Consider the following 15,579-nt stretch of genomic DNA (forward strand, 5'->3'; position numbering starts at 1 on the left):
AAAGCTAGTGAGAAAGCAGAAAAAAATGCTATTGAGCAACCATTGTTCTTACTTTGGTTGTAGTTGAGTACTTCCTTGCTTTCTCCCTAGCCCTTTAGGTGATCATTTACCCTTTTAATTTATGCTGGTAAGTAGTTAACTTTTTTTTATTCTTTATACATGCTAGAATAAATGCTTACAAATCATTATTCACTTCTTTTATGCTATGCTTGGATGAACATGCCTATGTCTTATTGGTTTTCTCTTACATGCTTAGATGAACATTTCTAGGCCAATACATAATTTTTTTTTGAATGCTTAGATGAGCACTTCTAGGCTAAAATACAACTTTTTCTTTAATACTTAGATGAACATGTCTAGGTAGTTGTTTTACATTTTTAAATGCTTGAACAAACATTTCAAAGTATTTTGACTTTGTCTAGATAAACATGTCTAGGGTTTTTCTTTTACTTCTCTTCATAATTGCTTGGATGATCAAATATGCTTAAAGGTTTTATTTTTATTTGCTTCTCTTTGCAATTATGTTGATGACAAATAACATGACAATTTTGTTTTCCGTCACATGCTTAGATGAACATCTCTAGGCTAGGAATTCTTTATTTATATTGATCTCTTGGATGAACATGCCATTACCTTCATTTTTTGTTATCTAACAAGTTTTATTTATTTATTTTTTTCTCTTTATGTCAAATTCCCCTAACATATATTTATTTACACTTCCTGCAAATCACATGTTTATATGACATATTCTTTGTATTTGTTTAACATGACATGACATTGGCCACCTTAACCTAGGAGACCGGTTTTACCGGGCGAGATGGGTGCTTAATCCCTTCCCATCTCGTAAATTAGCCTCCGAACCAAGATCAAGGGTTCTAGACAATGTTTTTTTGTATATACAATTTTACCTTTTTTAGAATGTAACTAGGAAATAAAGCAATGTAATTTACTTTTCTTAGATTGTACCTAGGACAAAAAGTATTGTAAATTTTTGTTACAAAATTCGATGTAAATTGTCATATACATTAATACAACAGAAGTATTTTTCATTAAAGGTTTTCTTGTTTTTCCTTTTTAAATTAAATAAGTGGTGACTCCATGTAAAACCCTCGATCTAGGGGGGGAGCACATTTTTACAAACGTTTCCAATTAAAGTCTCAAAGATGGGGAACAAGTGAGAGGTTGTTCGAGGAGGAACTCCTCCTTGGATATGATGAATATAGTTCACAATATGTACTCCATCTGTTAGCATAATCCTCCAAGAAACTCTAATGATAGAGACATGTTTCATGAACATACGAGAAGGAAGGAAACCTAAAAATATCTAAGGGAAAACTGCTATCACTGCATTAAATGCACTGCAGCTACTTTTCTAGCTGCATTTATGTGGAGAAGACCTCTGAACAACACTACCTTGGCTACCACAACTCACAGAAAATCAGAGAGAGTGTCTGATAGGACTGATACTCAAGGTTCAGATGATCAACAAGTGGAGGGTGAAGATGATCCAAATGAGGATATATAAGGTGAAATACTCTTCATGGAGAGGGGATTGGAAAAAGAAGAAAGAGAATACTGTAGCAATACAAATTATCTTTGTATCCAACTGTGATCAATATATTTAATGTTGATCTCCTCGGACTGAAAGTCCATTAACATCAATACTTCTTATTCGTGCTTGATTGTCATTTAGTTTAATATTAGCCGTTGTTCAATTCATTAGGGTTTAGTTCTTGGACCCACTCTCTATAAATTTATTGTATTGAACTCATTGGGCCGAGATCTCATACACTTTGGATTTGGGTCACAAATTGGGACCCTACAAAGGGATTGGATGAAGAGTTTGGATTGTAACCAAACTAAAGTTTTTAATCAACTTAGAAATTATAGGAGAAGAAGATAAAAAACAAAAAGAATTTATATATATTAGATAGATTGATATTAGATTTTTTTTTTAACATTAAAATTAATACCCAAAAAAAAAAAAAAATCTTACATGAAGCAGTATTTTATTTTATTATTATTTTTTTTTTGTAGTATTTTTTTTAGAGAAAAAATGAATTAGAGTCCTGATTTTTTGAATTATAAATAAGAATGAATTAGAGTGCTGATTAATCTAATATTAATCTACAGTTTTTTTTAGACATGAATTAGAGTCCTGATAGTATATACTATTCCTTTTTAGTTCTTTAAAAATCTAAAAATTTAATAAAATTTCTGTAATTTGGTGAAATCATGTGACGCAACCATGACTTCTAAACCCAACTTTTATTATATATATTATTAAATTTTAGTGTTTATCCAAAGAATAAAAAAGTGAAGGAAGGGATTGGATGAAGAGTTTGGATTGTAATTGTGCATACCCAACTTCTGCTCAACAGACTGGGCTTAGGGTTGGGCTCACAACTTACTTGTAGAGTGGGCCTAGTATTTCCTAATAAAGGCAGTTCCTCACCAAGTGACCCAATGACACCCCTTAGCTCCTGTGAACACCCTTACTTTCCTCTCTATGTTGCTCTCCCCCTTAGTATTGCTAGCTCTCTCTCTCTCTTCAAAATTGCCAACCCCCTTCTTCTCATTCTATTCTCCTATTTATAGTTTGAGGTGGGTGGAAGCGTTATGATTACTTTTTGATCTCACTCATGCGGGTGGGGTCCAATCTAATTATTCCTTATAGGAATATGCTCTGTTGAGAATGGTTGTAATGGCATTGGAATTGGTTCTAGCCTCCAAAAGGCTGCTCGGCAACGATATTTCCCAAGACAATACTGGGCTACCGAGAACATAGGCTGTCACATTCTCAATTAAGTTAAAGTTGATCGATAGGGGCTTACTTCTGATACGTTTAAGACAAGATGGACTCATTATGGTATTTGGGCTCAGACTGGGCCTTAAAATGCGTTCAGACCAAGGCCAAAGGTCCAGTGGGAATGGGATCATGTACTATACCATAAGGCTATGGCCCAAGGCTCAATGGGTCTAGGATCATATCCCATACAGTAATCAAGTTAAGGTTTTTAATCAATTTAGAAATTATAGGAAAAGAAGATAACAACAAAAAGAATTTATATTTATTAGCTAGATTGATATTAGATTTTTTTTTTTTAACGTTAAAATTAATACCAAAAAAAAAAAAATCTTATGTGAAGCAATATATATATATATATTTTAGAAATAAAAATGAATTAGAGTCCTGATTAATCTAATATTAATATGCAGTTTTTTTTTTTTTTTTTTTTTACATAAATTAGAGTTTTGGTAGTATACTACTCCTTTTTAGTTTTTTAAAAATCTAAAAATCTAAAAAAAAAAAAAAAATTCTACAATTTGGTGAAGCCATTTGGTGCAACCATAGCTTCTAAGCTCAATTTTTATTATATAGTATATGAAAAATCTAAAAAAAAATTCTGCAATTTGGTGAAACTACTTGGCGTAACACGGCTTCTAAGTTTAACTTTTATTATATAGTATATGATTTTTGTATAAGCTAGATGTCTATCTAGATAAGCTTTGGCCTTTTATATATATGATTGTTCATTGTTACTTTTGTCCTTATTGACCAACCAAATGAATTTATTTAATCTAGTTGGGCATTAAAGTGATTGGATGGATTTATATGTGAATTTGCGAGATAACATCGCTAGGATGCACCAAGCAAAGGCCCCACTCCATGGACCATGAGTTTAATGGGCTAACCCTGCCCTACATGGATGGGCAGCAATCACAATTCACAAACAATTGGTTATTAAAGTTAACTATAGATTGTAAACACTAGATTATTTAAAACAATTTTTATCAAAATAGACAAGGGAATTTGGAGCAACGGTTTTGGGTTGAAAATTTATAGAGTTGCCTGGCATATTTGGAATGCAAGATATTGTTTACAGCTCCTGAGGATTCTTGCTCCGAGGGAATGTAGTGCAGGAGATTTTCCAGAATTAATTTTTGGAGGACTTGAAGTGCCTTATGAATTGAGGTGGAGATGGATTTGGACCATTTGGTTCGGCTGGGTTTTTGGCTTGTGTCGACTCCAATATTCACCCTCACTGTCCTCCTCGAATTAATATTTTCAATATCTCAAACAAAGTAATATTTTCAATATCTCAAATAAAATATTCCTATTGATAACTCATTTTCTGCTTTTATAGTCATTAGCATTCTCTGAGGGTTCGAGTCCCCTCTTTCTCACTTGCTGTAACAATTAGGAAAAAAAAAAAAAAAAACGTGGGAAACCAATATCATTTATTTATATATTACTATCCTGCTAGGAATTAAAAGTCTTGCTAAATGAAAAATACATTATAGTTAAATAATCCTACCAAGAGAGACATAGTCAAAATGTTTGAAAACATTTTGATTTGCAATAGGAACAAAAATTACTAGAAGTATATATATTTAGCTCTGACCAATAGGAGCATTCTACGAAGGAGGACAAACTAACTATAAGTTTCGTTGTTTTTGGTGCCCATTTTCGAATAAAGTGGTGAGAATTTCTTTGAGATGCTTGTTGTAGACGCATGGTCGTTCAGCCTCAACAAGGTGACCTGCTTTCTCTATATATTGCAGTGTTGCTCTGTCTCCCAATTGCCTGTCATCACAATCACAATCACAATCAAGCCCTAATTAGTATCATCTTTAAAACAACCCAAATAAGGCCCATTTCCATTGTATAGTATTTGCTTTCTTTTTTCTTTTTTCTCTTTTTGCTAAAATATTGTATTTTCTTTCAAAGTTTTTTTTGATATGTGATAGAAATTTTACTCTAGTCTAATGAAAATGTATATAACTATATATATGTGAAGTTCCCTTTTAGAGAATCCTGACCTTGTCCTCCCTACTCCATAAGCACTTATACCTATGAAATGATTATCACACTAAAGTTCTATAGTGGTTTTCAAGTTTCAATTATTGTCATCATTGTATTTAAAATCTTTGATTAATGACTTGTTAAAGCTCAGCACAGGCGAAAAACATTAACTGAGCATAAAACGCCACCATTCTACTCAAGAGATCCCAAGTTAGAGAAGAGAGTAGACGACGCCGTTCAACTTAAGACACATGAATGATGAAACGATGTCGTTCAACTTAAACGAGTTGCTTCAGTTAAAACAGACATGGGAGAGGCACATACTTTTCAGTTTTATTTTGTTAGATTAGTTACTACTTCATTCCACATGTGCATACCTTATTGGTTAGTAACTTAGCTGATAGTGTGAAATTCTGTTGGCTCAATATTTTCCTTTTCTTCTTTGTTGCTTTGTTCTACTTGTATATAGACAAAGCAACTTATGCATTGTACATATGTACTTTTACATTGTTTGTGTTTAGTTCGATAGAAAATACTTTTAAGTGTTTGATTATATTCTTGAAAGTACTCTAGAAAAATATTTTTCAAATGTTTAGTTGCATTTTTGAAAATGTTAAGGAAAACATAGTTTTTACTACTTTCCCACATTTCTTCATCTTTCAAGCACCACAGTTGAAAGTTGGCCATTGAAGACCAAGGATGTTAATGGGGGGAGGTGGTTGGGTAACAAATAGTGAAGGGTGCGGGATAGGGGTTCGGTTGATGAGTATTGAGTAAGGTGAAAAATGGTTTGTGGAAAATGAAAGTATAAACCCATTTACGCCATAAATGCTCTTATTGTATGATCAACTAAAATACAATTTTCAATTGACTAATATTTTCAGTTTTCTGCACCCAAACACCTGTTAATGTGAAAAATGTTTATCGAAAATCAATTTCAGCTCGATTTATCATTGTTAATAAGAGAAATCCATTCTATTTAGATAGAGTCTTCTTGAGTGAGAGAGATGTTTGTTATGACTCGTTGGCATGGTATTAAGGAAACATACCTCATCAAATTGTTAACAACTTCCATGTTGAAAATGATGTCGTTCTCTCCCCACAGAAGCTGTACCCTCTACAAGAACAATATGCGATCAATAGTTAAAAACAAATATCTTAAGACCATATATATATTTCCTCTGTCCTCATTTCTCAAAGCTCAAATTAAAAAAACTACACAAATTATGATCGAGGAAACGTCAAAAAGATTTTGGGGCGTTACTCGAACGACTAGTGTGGGAGCTGACAAAATAGTCAAGGATTGAATCACGTGTCATATATGGACAATATTGCAAAAGATCAATCACATCTTGATGGTTGCAACTATTTTAAACACGTAATTTTTTGTAGTACTTCCTTTTTTTTTTGGGAACTGTTGTACTTCCTATTATGTGTAAGAGTAAGGTAAAAAAACAAGATATATCATACAATAAAAATTACACATCTAATATTTTGATTTTGTCAAATAGATGTCATGATCCTCTTACTTTATATATATATATATATATATATATATATATAAACACACACCTAGTTGAAATATTTTCTCTATTTTACATTGAATTTTAATCAATGACAGTATGTACTAATTAGAGTCTTTTGGCTAAATATTACAAAAAACGGAACTTATTGTTGTTATAGGTACTGTTCAAAGTTATTTAACAAAATGAGGAGAAAGACTGAATTTCAGCAACACTGTTGTCGAAATTGTAAGAAAAAGTATGAGAGAGAAGAAAGTTGAGTGATGTGACTAGGAGAGGGAAAAAATGAATTTTGGTAATGGTATTACCGAAATTCATTCCACTGCCCAAGCATTGCCTGTGAAGTGCTCTAGTGGGAGTGCTTGACTGAGATTTACCAATTGTGGCAACCAAGTTGCCAAAATTGTAGGGAATTGAGGAGAGAGAAAATATGAATTGTAGCAACTAAGTTGTCGAAAATGGGACAAAAAAAAAAAAAAAAAAGAATTCTGGTTGCCGATCTGGGGAGGAATTAAAAAAAAAGTGTTACATCCACAATATTTTTACAATATTTTCATAACAAATCATAGGTGATTAGTTGTTACTAGTTCAAATTTAAATTTAACACTGATATTTTTTTTTAATCCAACAATAATAACCAGTAACAACCTACCATTTAGGATTTATTATAAAAATATTGTAAAAATGATGTGCACATATCATTTTTCAAAAAAAAAATAATGGTCATTGATTTGTGGCAATGGCATTACTGAAATAGGATGGGGAAAAAATTTTGTTGCAATTGGCCTGTGAGGGAAAAAAATTGTTTGATTTTTGGCAATAAAATTGCCGAAATAAGAGTGAGATCATACGTCATTAAACATTTAAAACATTCCCTACCATAGACACGTACGGTTCAAAATGGATATCTTTTCTTCTTGAATTTGCAATTATTCATGTCAGGGGAGGGGTCCAATTGGGTCCTACTGAGTTCAAAAGTTTGACAATGTACAATGCTTGTAACAATTTTTTCGCCAGAGTCATTGTCAAAAATCAAACTTTTCTTTTTCAATATTTTGGTAATGTTATTGTCACAAATTAATTACAATAATTTTTTTTCCTTCTATTTTGTTTTTGCCATTGTCACAAATCAATGACCACTTTTTTTTTCGAAAAATGATATATGCACATTATTTTTACGACAAATCCTAAATGATGGGTTATTATTAGTTGTTATTGTTGGATTAAAAAAGTAATCTCAGTATTAAATTTAAATTTGAACTAATAACAACTAATCACCTATGATTTGTTGTGAAAATGTTATAAAAATATTGTGAACATAAAATTTTTTTTATTTTTAATTTCTTCCTAGATTTTGGCAACCATAATTCTTTTTTTTTTTCTCCTCTCATTTTCAGCAACTTGGTTGCCACAATTGGTAAATCTCATTCAGGCACTCCCACTAGAGCACTTCACGGGCAGTGCTTGGGCAATGGAATGAATTTCGATAATACCAATACTGAAATTCATTTTTTTCCCCCCTAATCACATCACTCAACTTTTTTCACTCTCATACTTTTTCTTACAATTTCGGCAGCGATGTTGCCAAAATTTAGTCTTTCTCTTCATTTTACTAAATAACTTTAAATAGTATCTATAACAACAATAAACTTCTTATTTTGCAATATTTAACCAAAAGACCCTACAAATTAGGTTCGGCGTTAGTACGTACAAATTATATAACTAGCTTCGCATTATTTATTTTTTTTTTTTGGGATGGGAAACTAGCTTTGCATTTAATACTTGAGTCCCAATTGCATTAATTGCGTACTTTGAGTCCTCAGTAAAAAATATTATTATATTCATTGGCATTATATAAAACTGTAGACATGAGTTGTTGTGAGCTTAATTGCAGCAGAAAATATTAATTTTAGCCAGTCCACACTTCTGCATTCGTGCCGTACGTAGCTTGAATATGTAAAGGTAAATGCAACCAAAAAAATCAAAAAAAATCAAAACATTACCATATTTTCATGTTTTACTGTTCTGTCAAAAAAAGAGAAACATGTTTTTATTGAAAAAATAATCTAAATTTATATTAAAGTTTACTTGAATTGGTGTGAGTAAGTTTTGGAGTTGAACAGGTAAATTACTCCTTATGCTATTATATATGGACCGACGTGAGTTTTCTTATAATTTAAATTAAAGTGATGGATTCCTATGTAGGTTGATATATGCTAATTTGAAAATAATGTGAAATTATTGTGGCTTTTTTTTTTTTTTTTTTTTTTTTTTTATCATGTTCATAGTTGAAATACAACGAGTGTAGTGTTACTTTTTGTAAGAAATAATTAAGGAAAATTCAAACATGATGAAACTGATCACAGGTAGTGATGAGTACTGAGCAGTCAATTAAAATTTGTATTAATCAAGAATTGGTTTGGGGGAAAAGAAAAGAAAAAGGAAAATGTCATAGCTAGGTAACGAAATGACTTTAAAAAAAAAAAAAATTATGAATGGTAATGAAATGACTTAAAAGCATTCTAGGGAAACAAATGCATGCATCAAACACTCTTATATTAATTTTGCTAATAAATTCCTATAAGATAAGAGTAGGTTTAATATAATTTAACCGTGTATTTTGCTAAAGACATCGGGGAGAAGTGAAAACGAAGGAAAAGTTTTTTTTTTTTTTTTTTTGAGAAGGAAAAGTGGAAAAACATATGTTACTACAATTTTCCTAGAGAATAATGTGGAATGACATAGAACTTTATTGTTACTACAAATATGACTGTGGGGCCCAACAATTTCTGGGCCAGCTCCGAGTAAAAATAATCTTTTGGGCCAGCTCTATTTGTTCGTTGGGACCCAAAGGCCCAAGCCGAGGAAGGTTATGGCCCAGACACTGTAATGCAAGTACAAAATAAGCATTGGGATACAGCCGAGGACGGTTCAATCCTCGGCCAGTCCAAAGTCTCCTCGGAAGAAAGGGCAAAAGTGGTATAGAAACAACTTGGGAAAAAATCTAAAATATCTGTGCCAATAGAAAAGGATATGCTGGAAAGTGTAAACGACTGGGGAAAGCTGCCCTTACTGCCATTTAATACTCTGCACCTGACAAAGACATACTCTCCAGCTTTTACAACCACCCCCAACCACTCTGAGTAGGGGCTGATGGGACAAGTATCAGTCTTGGAATGTTGATCCTACATGTGGACGAAGGGTAAAAAATACCGGTTAGTATAAAAGGTAAAGTAAGCAATTCATAGAAGGGGCTGGGAAAAATGGCCAAAAACCAGAACCTCCCAGCCCGCCTCCTGGAGAAAGACTCTTAGGGCGAAAATGACCTAACCATGTATGAACACCACGAAAGACTCACCGCCTGGTGACGAAGGCCTAGCCTTTCAAACCCACGCTCTACAAATGATATTGTTTGGGCCTTTTTACGTACGAACCCAACACTGTTGTGGTTTGATACGAATCGCGTCCTTACAATTGGCGCCGTCTGTGGGAAAGGCTTGTGTGTTGGCATAGGCGGTAGGTCGAGAGAGTTCCTTTGTTATTTCTAACAACTGGTTATAGAGTTTTAGTGTAAAGTTCCGCTAGGGGCTATGCTTCTTGACTAGGGGCTACGCTTGGTAGCGTTAATCGCATGGATAGTTCTAGGGGCTTGGCCGAGGAGCTAACTCTCCTAAAGCCAAGGTCCCATGCAAAAAGAAAACTGAGTTTTGGATAGAACCAAGGTATTGTATGGTCCTCAGACTCAAACCTATGGGGAAACCAACTACTTGGATGAGAAGACTGGGTTTTGGACATAACCAAGGTATTGTATGGTCTTCGGACTCAAACCTATGGGGAAACCAACTACTTGGATGAGAAGACTGGGTTTTGGACAGAACCAAGGTATTGTATGGTCCTCGGACTCAAACCTATGGGGAAACCAACTACTTGGTAAAAATTCTAAGTTACTCAATCCTCGGTTCAAATACTGTAAAAGGTTAAAGCCAATAAAAGTGTTAAGAAGATGGTGAAACGCCCCACTATTCAGCAACCTAGGGGGGCTGTTCATTTTACGGGTGATATGTCTTCGGATGGTTACTTCCTACACCGCATCGAGCATTCAGTTATCATCTCGGCTAGTTTTGGGGTAAGTATCGTTTTCACAGGTCGGCATTGTTGTGCCAAACGACTCTATTAAAGTTATGGTGATATCTCTTTCTTAGCAAGTATTTTGACCCTAGATGTCATTGATTCAATGCTATATTATTGTGCCAAACAGCACTCGCAAGTTCATAATAGCGCCTTTCTCTTTGATAAGGGATTATGGCCCCAAGTATTGTACTCTAAGGTCAGCGGTATTGTGCCGGGCCGACTCAGTAAGCTCATCATAATGTCCTTTCTTTTTCTGCTTAATAGGAGTTTCAGCCTTAAGTATCACTTGTTCGATTTAGTATTATTAAGCCGGATTGTTTTTATAAACACAGAGCAAGATCTTTCTATTAATTGGAACTTTGGTCCTAGACGTCGGTCAAAGTTTAAAAATAAAAAGAATTCACAAGATTGTATGTCTACTCACTGCGTTATCATTTCAGAAATATGGAGATAGAACATGTGAAGTAAAGTAATAACAATTTTTATTAAATATAAAGATTTATTACAATGTACAAAGAGGGGCTTAAACAAGCCTATACAAAAGGTGGATTACCAAAACAATAAAAAAAAAAAAAAAAAAAAAAAAAAAAAAACAGCAATACAGATAAGTAAACAGTCAGATGTCTTTTTAAACTCGTCTCCGAAGTCCTTCCAAACTCTGCCCCGGTAGCTCCCATATTGAGAGGAGGACCTTCTTCAGAAGAAGATGGAGGAGATGAATGAAAAGAAGGAGGAGAAGAAGAGGGAGGAGATGGAAAGAAAGAAAAAGGAGCAAAAGAGGGAGAAGGAAAACCACCAGGATAGATCTGGTGGTGGAAAGAAGAAGAAAGAGAGGCAAAAGGAGACACCAGTGAACGAAGAGAGGAAGAAGCTGGGGCACTTAGTCCCTGCCTCAGTCCTGACTCCTAACACGCTGGTGTCATATTAGCTATGCTCATCAGAGAGCGGCTGGTATTGATAATGGGTGTCCTCGGCTCAGTCACGCCGAAAGTTTGACGTGATGAGCCCCTGCTTCGGATTTTGGCTGAAAGGAAGGTGAGACAGATCTTGAGTCTTCGCCATCCCTGCCCTGACTGAGCTATTTCGAGTTTTATTAGAACATGGTGTTTTCGGGAAGGGTAGGGTTCCTTCATTACTTATTATTATGGTGAACGTATCACGATTTAATGTATAACTAGCGGGTAAAGTAAACTCTAGGGGAGGATAAGTGTTTCAGATCTCAGAAGGATGAAAAGGGTCTCTTTACAAGAACAATAACCTCCCACCTTCCTTCTTATATGGAGGGTGGAGCGGAAGGTATTTAATATGTTCAGATCTCCAAAGGAATCTGCAAACAAAATATGCCGTTCCACTTCCCCACCTCATCAAACAAACCATCGAATTTAAGTAGTCTCGTAAATAGAAGTTATTAAAGGCGCGTTTCGGATAATCAAACGGTGAGAACGCGTCAGGAATAAATTCGAAAGAATGTCTCGTAGACCGGTACACCCCCTGGGTAGATGGAAAACCGCCAACATTAATGAAAGGCTGAATTAAATGAGCCATGATGAAGGCTCGGTACTACCAAAACCCTCCTCTCCAACCAAGAGGTTGGACAGCAGGGTTTTGAGGGGCTATTGTGGGGCCCAACAATTTCTGGGCCAGCTCCGAGTAAAAACAATCTTTTGGGCCAGCTCTATTTGTTCGTTGGGGCCCAAAGGCCCAAGCCGAGGAAGGTTATGGCCCAGACACTGTAATGCAAGTACAAAATAAGCATTGGGATACAGCCGAGGACGGTTCAATCCTCGGCCGGTCCAAAGTCTCCTCGGAAGAAAGGGCAAAAGTGGTATAGAAACAACTTGGGAAAAAATCTAAAATATCTGTGTCAATAGAAAAGGGTATGCTGGAAAGTGTAAACGACTGGGGAAAGCTGCCCTTACTGCCATTTAATACTCTGCACCTGACAAAGACATACTCTCCAGCTTTTACAACCACCCCCAACCACTCTGAGTAGAGGCTAATGGGACAAATATCAGTTTTGGAATGTTGATCCTACACGTGGACGAAGGGTAAAAAATACCGGCTGTATAAAAGGTAAAGTAAGCAATTCATAGAAGGGGCTGGGAAAAATGACCAAAAACCAGAACCTCCCAGCCCGCCTCCTGGAGAAAGACTCCTAGGGTGAAAATGACCTAACCATGTATGAACACCACGAAAGACTCACCGCCTGGTGACCAAGGTCTAACCTTTCAAATTCACGCTCTACAAATGATATTGTTTGGGCCTTTTTACGTACGAACCTAACACTATTGTGGTTCGATACGAATCGCGTCCTTACAATGACAAAAGAATTCCATTTCCTAATTGTCTAAAACATCCTAATACCAATGTAGTAGGATTCTTTTTTTATTTAAGATTTATCATCTTCATAGAATTATCATCGTAAATATAAACCATATATTTGACACGTCCCATTTTTAGCATAAATTATATTTATATAATTTTAATTTCTCAAACACTCAAATTCAAACCTGAGGATGATGAGGAATGGTAAAGTCCTTATCATCAATGACCAAAGCCTTGAGTAATTCTTCTCTTTGCTCTCTGTTGTCAAACATTATCTGCGTAGTCATTGAGATCGATCCATGAGCAACAAATTAATCACAAACTAAAAGCATTTAATGTCTGAATAGTCGTATCTTTTACATGTTAATTAGAATATATAAGCATGTAAATCCTGAATTTCTTCATTAAAAATATGAGGAGGTGTCAATTAATTGAATTATAAAACTCTTAACAATGAAATATTCTTTTAGTATGTCACTTAATTACATACAAGATAACTCTAAAAACTCCATAGGATTTTAATCCACAATATCAATTTGCTGCATAAATAAAAGAAGCTATGCATGCCCATATGGAAAAGACAGTAAATACCATAGCTAGGGTGACCATGATGAAGTATATATATTTTTTTTTTTTGATAACACCATGATGAAGTATATATGATATAATATTATATACCTCCAAATAATGTCTGTAAACGAAATTAGGGATCCAAGGCAGCTTGAAGGTGGCAATATCAAAAAGTATTTCGACACCCTGAACAGAATCTGGAAGCGTATAATCTGACCAGGACTTGAACCCAATCCTCTCAAGGGCTGCATCACTGATGGACTTGGTCAAGGCCATGGCAGAGCAAGTGAGCACCATAGACTCAACCAAGTCCGGGTACAACTCAGCCATCTTGAACCCAACCATCCCACCATAGCTCAACCCCACCAAGCTGCACCTCTCCACACCTAGTTTCTTGAGACCCTTTGCCACACACTCAGCTTGAAACTCCGGTGACCGCTCTGATCTGTCAGTGATTGAACCGCCAAAGAAGAGTAAATCAGGCACATAAACTTTGTACTTTCTTGCTAGAGCTAACACTTGGGACTGCCACGTTATAATACCATCAGCTGCAAACCCATGAATGAATACAACAACTTTATTATTATTGCTGTTTTTGGATTTGTTTGGAGTTTCATTAGGGACCCAGAAATTCATAACAGTTCCTGGCTCGATTTCCACTGTTTGGGGTCTCATCCCGACTAGCTTCATTAGCCAACGTAACAACGGCTTGTACACTGCAAAAATGTTCACCATCTCTCTCTCTCTCTCTCTCACACACACACACGCTGACACGCACAAACGCACACAAAGGAATGAAGAAATCCCAGCATATATAGAGAAATGTGACTTGTGAGGGATGTAGAGGGCAGTAATTTTCTTTTTGACTTTTATACTTTTCTTTTTCCTTTTTTTTTTTTTTTTTTAATCAGAGTTGTAAAGTGAATTTTGAAATTGAATAGGAATTAACTTTTCTTCTGATGCTTGGAAGTTGGAAATTGGAAATCAGAAGAAATATAGAAAGTTAGAAAACGTGTACATCTTGGATATGGGCCCATCTGAGCCGGGACGCTATTTATTGGCCTTGGGCCTTGCCCCTTAAATTTAAGTCACATATTACTAGTCTAGTCTCTGTTTGTTTGTTTGTTTGTTTGTTTGTTTTTTTTTTTTTTTTTTTTTTTTTTTTTTTTTTGATAAGATTACTCGTCTAGCTTCATTAGAGCATTCTTATCAGCTCATGTAAAGTCCTCTAAAATAGAAAAAGGTGCAAGTTTTACACATTTTAGGCCAAAAAACACCCACATTAGTGGGTGTAAAGATGTGTAAAATATACACCCGAATGTGTATATAAACAGTAATCGTGCATATATACACGATTACTGTTCAATGTGTAAATAATTTTTTATTCTTTTTTTCTCTCTCTTTTATCAAACTGCAACAAACTAGCACAACAAGGAAGAAGAATCTCCAAGCGCCGGCACCAGCGCCATCGCCAGCGCCACCACCAAACTACAACGAACCCAACCACCAAACCCAGCGCCACCACCAAACACCGCAACTTAGCACAGAAAAATATCCCAAAATCAATAGAAACTCAAAAATCAACCCAACCCAAAATCAACAGAAACCCAAAAATCAACCCAACCCAAAATCAACAAAAACCCAAAAATCAACCCAACTCAAAATCAATTAAAACTCACAGAGAAACCCAACCTAAAAACAGTACACACCCACCGGAAAACGCAGCCCAACGGAGCCGGATCTGTTGCCCGATCTGCTGCCACTGCTGCCGTCGGGTCTTCCATTGCTGCCGCCGAATCTTCCATTGCTATCGTCGATTGGAGGTGGGAGGCGAAGGGTCAGTTGTGGAGGAGAGAGGGAGGGCGAAAGCGAAAGGGAGGCCAAATTGACTGGTGGCTGAGGCAGCGACGACGGCGAGCTGGGAGTGATCTGGATCGGCTGGGTCGGCGAGCTGGGAGTGGGTGAGGGAAAGAGAGAAAAGGGCAAGCTGGGAGTGAAAAGAGAGAAACGGGCGAGTTGGGAGTGAGTGAGGGAAAGAGAGAATGGGTGAGGAAAGAGGGGTGAGGAAAGAGAGAAAAAGGGTTTTAATAACTAATAATAAAAAAGTAATAAATAATATTATTTAATTAGAATAGATTTGTAAAATAGATGAACTGATATGGGTGTTTTAGAAATGTGATAGTGTAAAATAGAAAAAGTAGCTTTTTCCATGTAAAATAGATG

At 35.5% G+C, this 15,579-nt stretch overlaps 1 protein-coding gene across 2 annotated transcripts in view; it reads right to left on the bottom strand.

Annotated features, from left to right (window-relative positions):
• LOC126694690 (uncharacterized) overlaps positions 1-14,128 on the bottom strand; it is an 89,215-nt gene extending 75,087 nt beyond the window's left edge. Inside the window, exons 1-4 of one of the 2 annotated variants that reach the window (XM_050391085.1) lie at positions 13,465-14,125; positions 12,972-13,061; positions 5,857-5,924; positions 4,226-4,588 (exon numbers count right to left, since the gene is read on the bottom strand). In XM_050391085.1, coding sequence (XP_050247042.1) covers positions 4,441-4,588; positions 5,857-5,924; positions 12,972-13,061; positions 13,465-14,091 — 933 coding nt within the window. In that variant the 5' untranslated portion in view covers positions 14,092-14,125 and the 3' untranslated portion in view covers positions 4,226-4,440. Of the gene's footprint in view, positions 1-4,225; positions 4,589-5,856; positions 5,925-12,971; positions 13,062-13,464 lie in introns of those variants that run through there. The other variant, XM_050391087.1, reaches the window with a different exon arrangement.
• Positions 14,129-15,579: the final 1,451 nt, after the last annotated feature.

The sequence above is a fragment of the Quercus robur genome, chromosome 8, assembly GCF_932294415.1.
Source record: "Quercus robur chromosome 8, dhQueRobu3.1, whole genome shotgun sequence".
NCBI lineage: Eukaryota > Viridiplantae > Streptophyta > Magnoliopsida > Fagales > Fagaceae > Quercus > Quercus robur.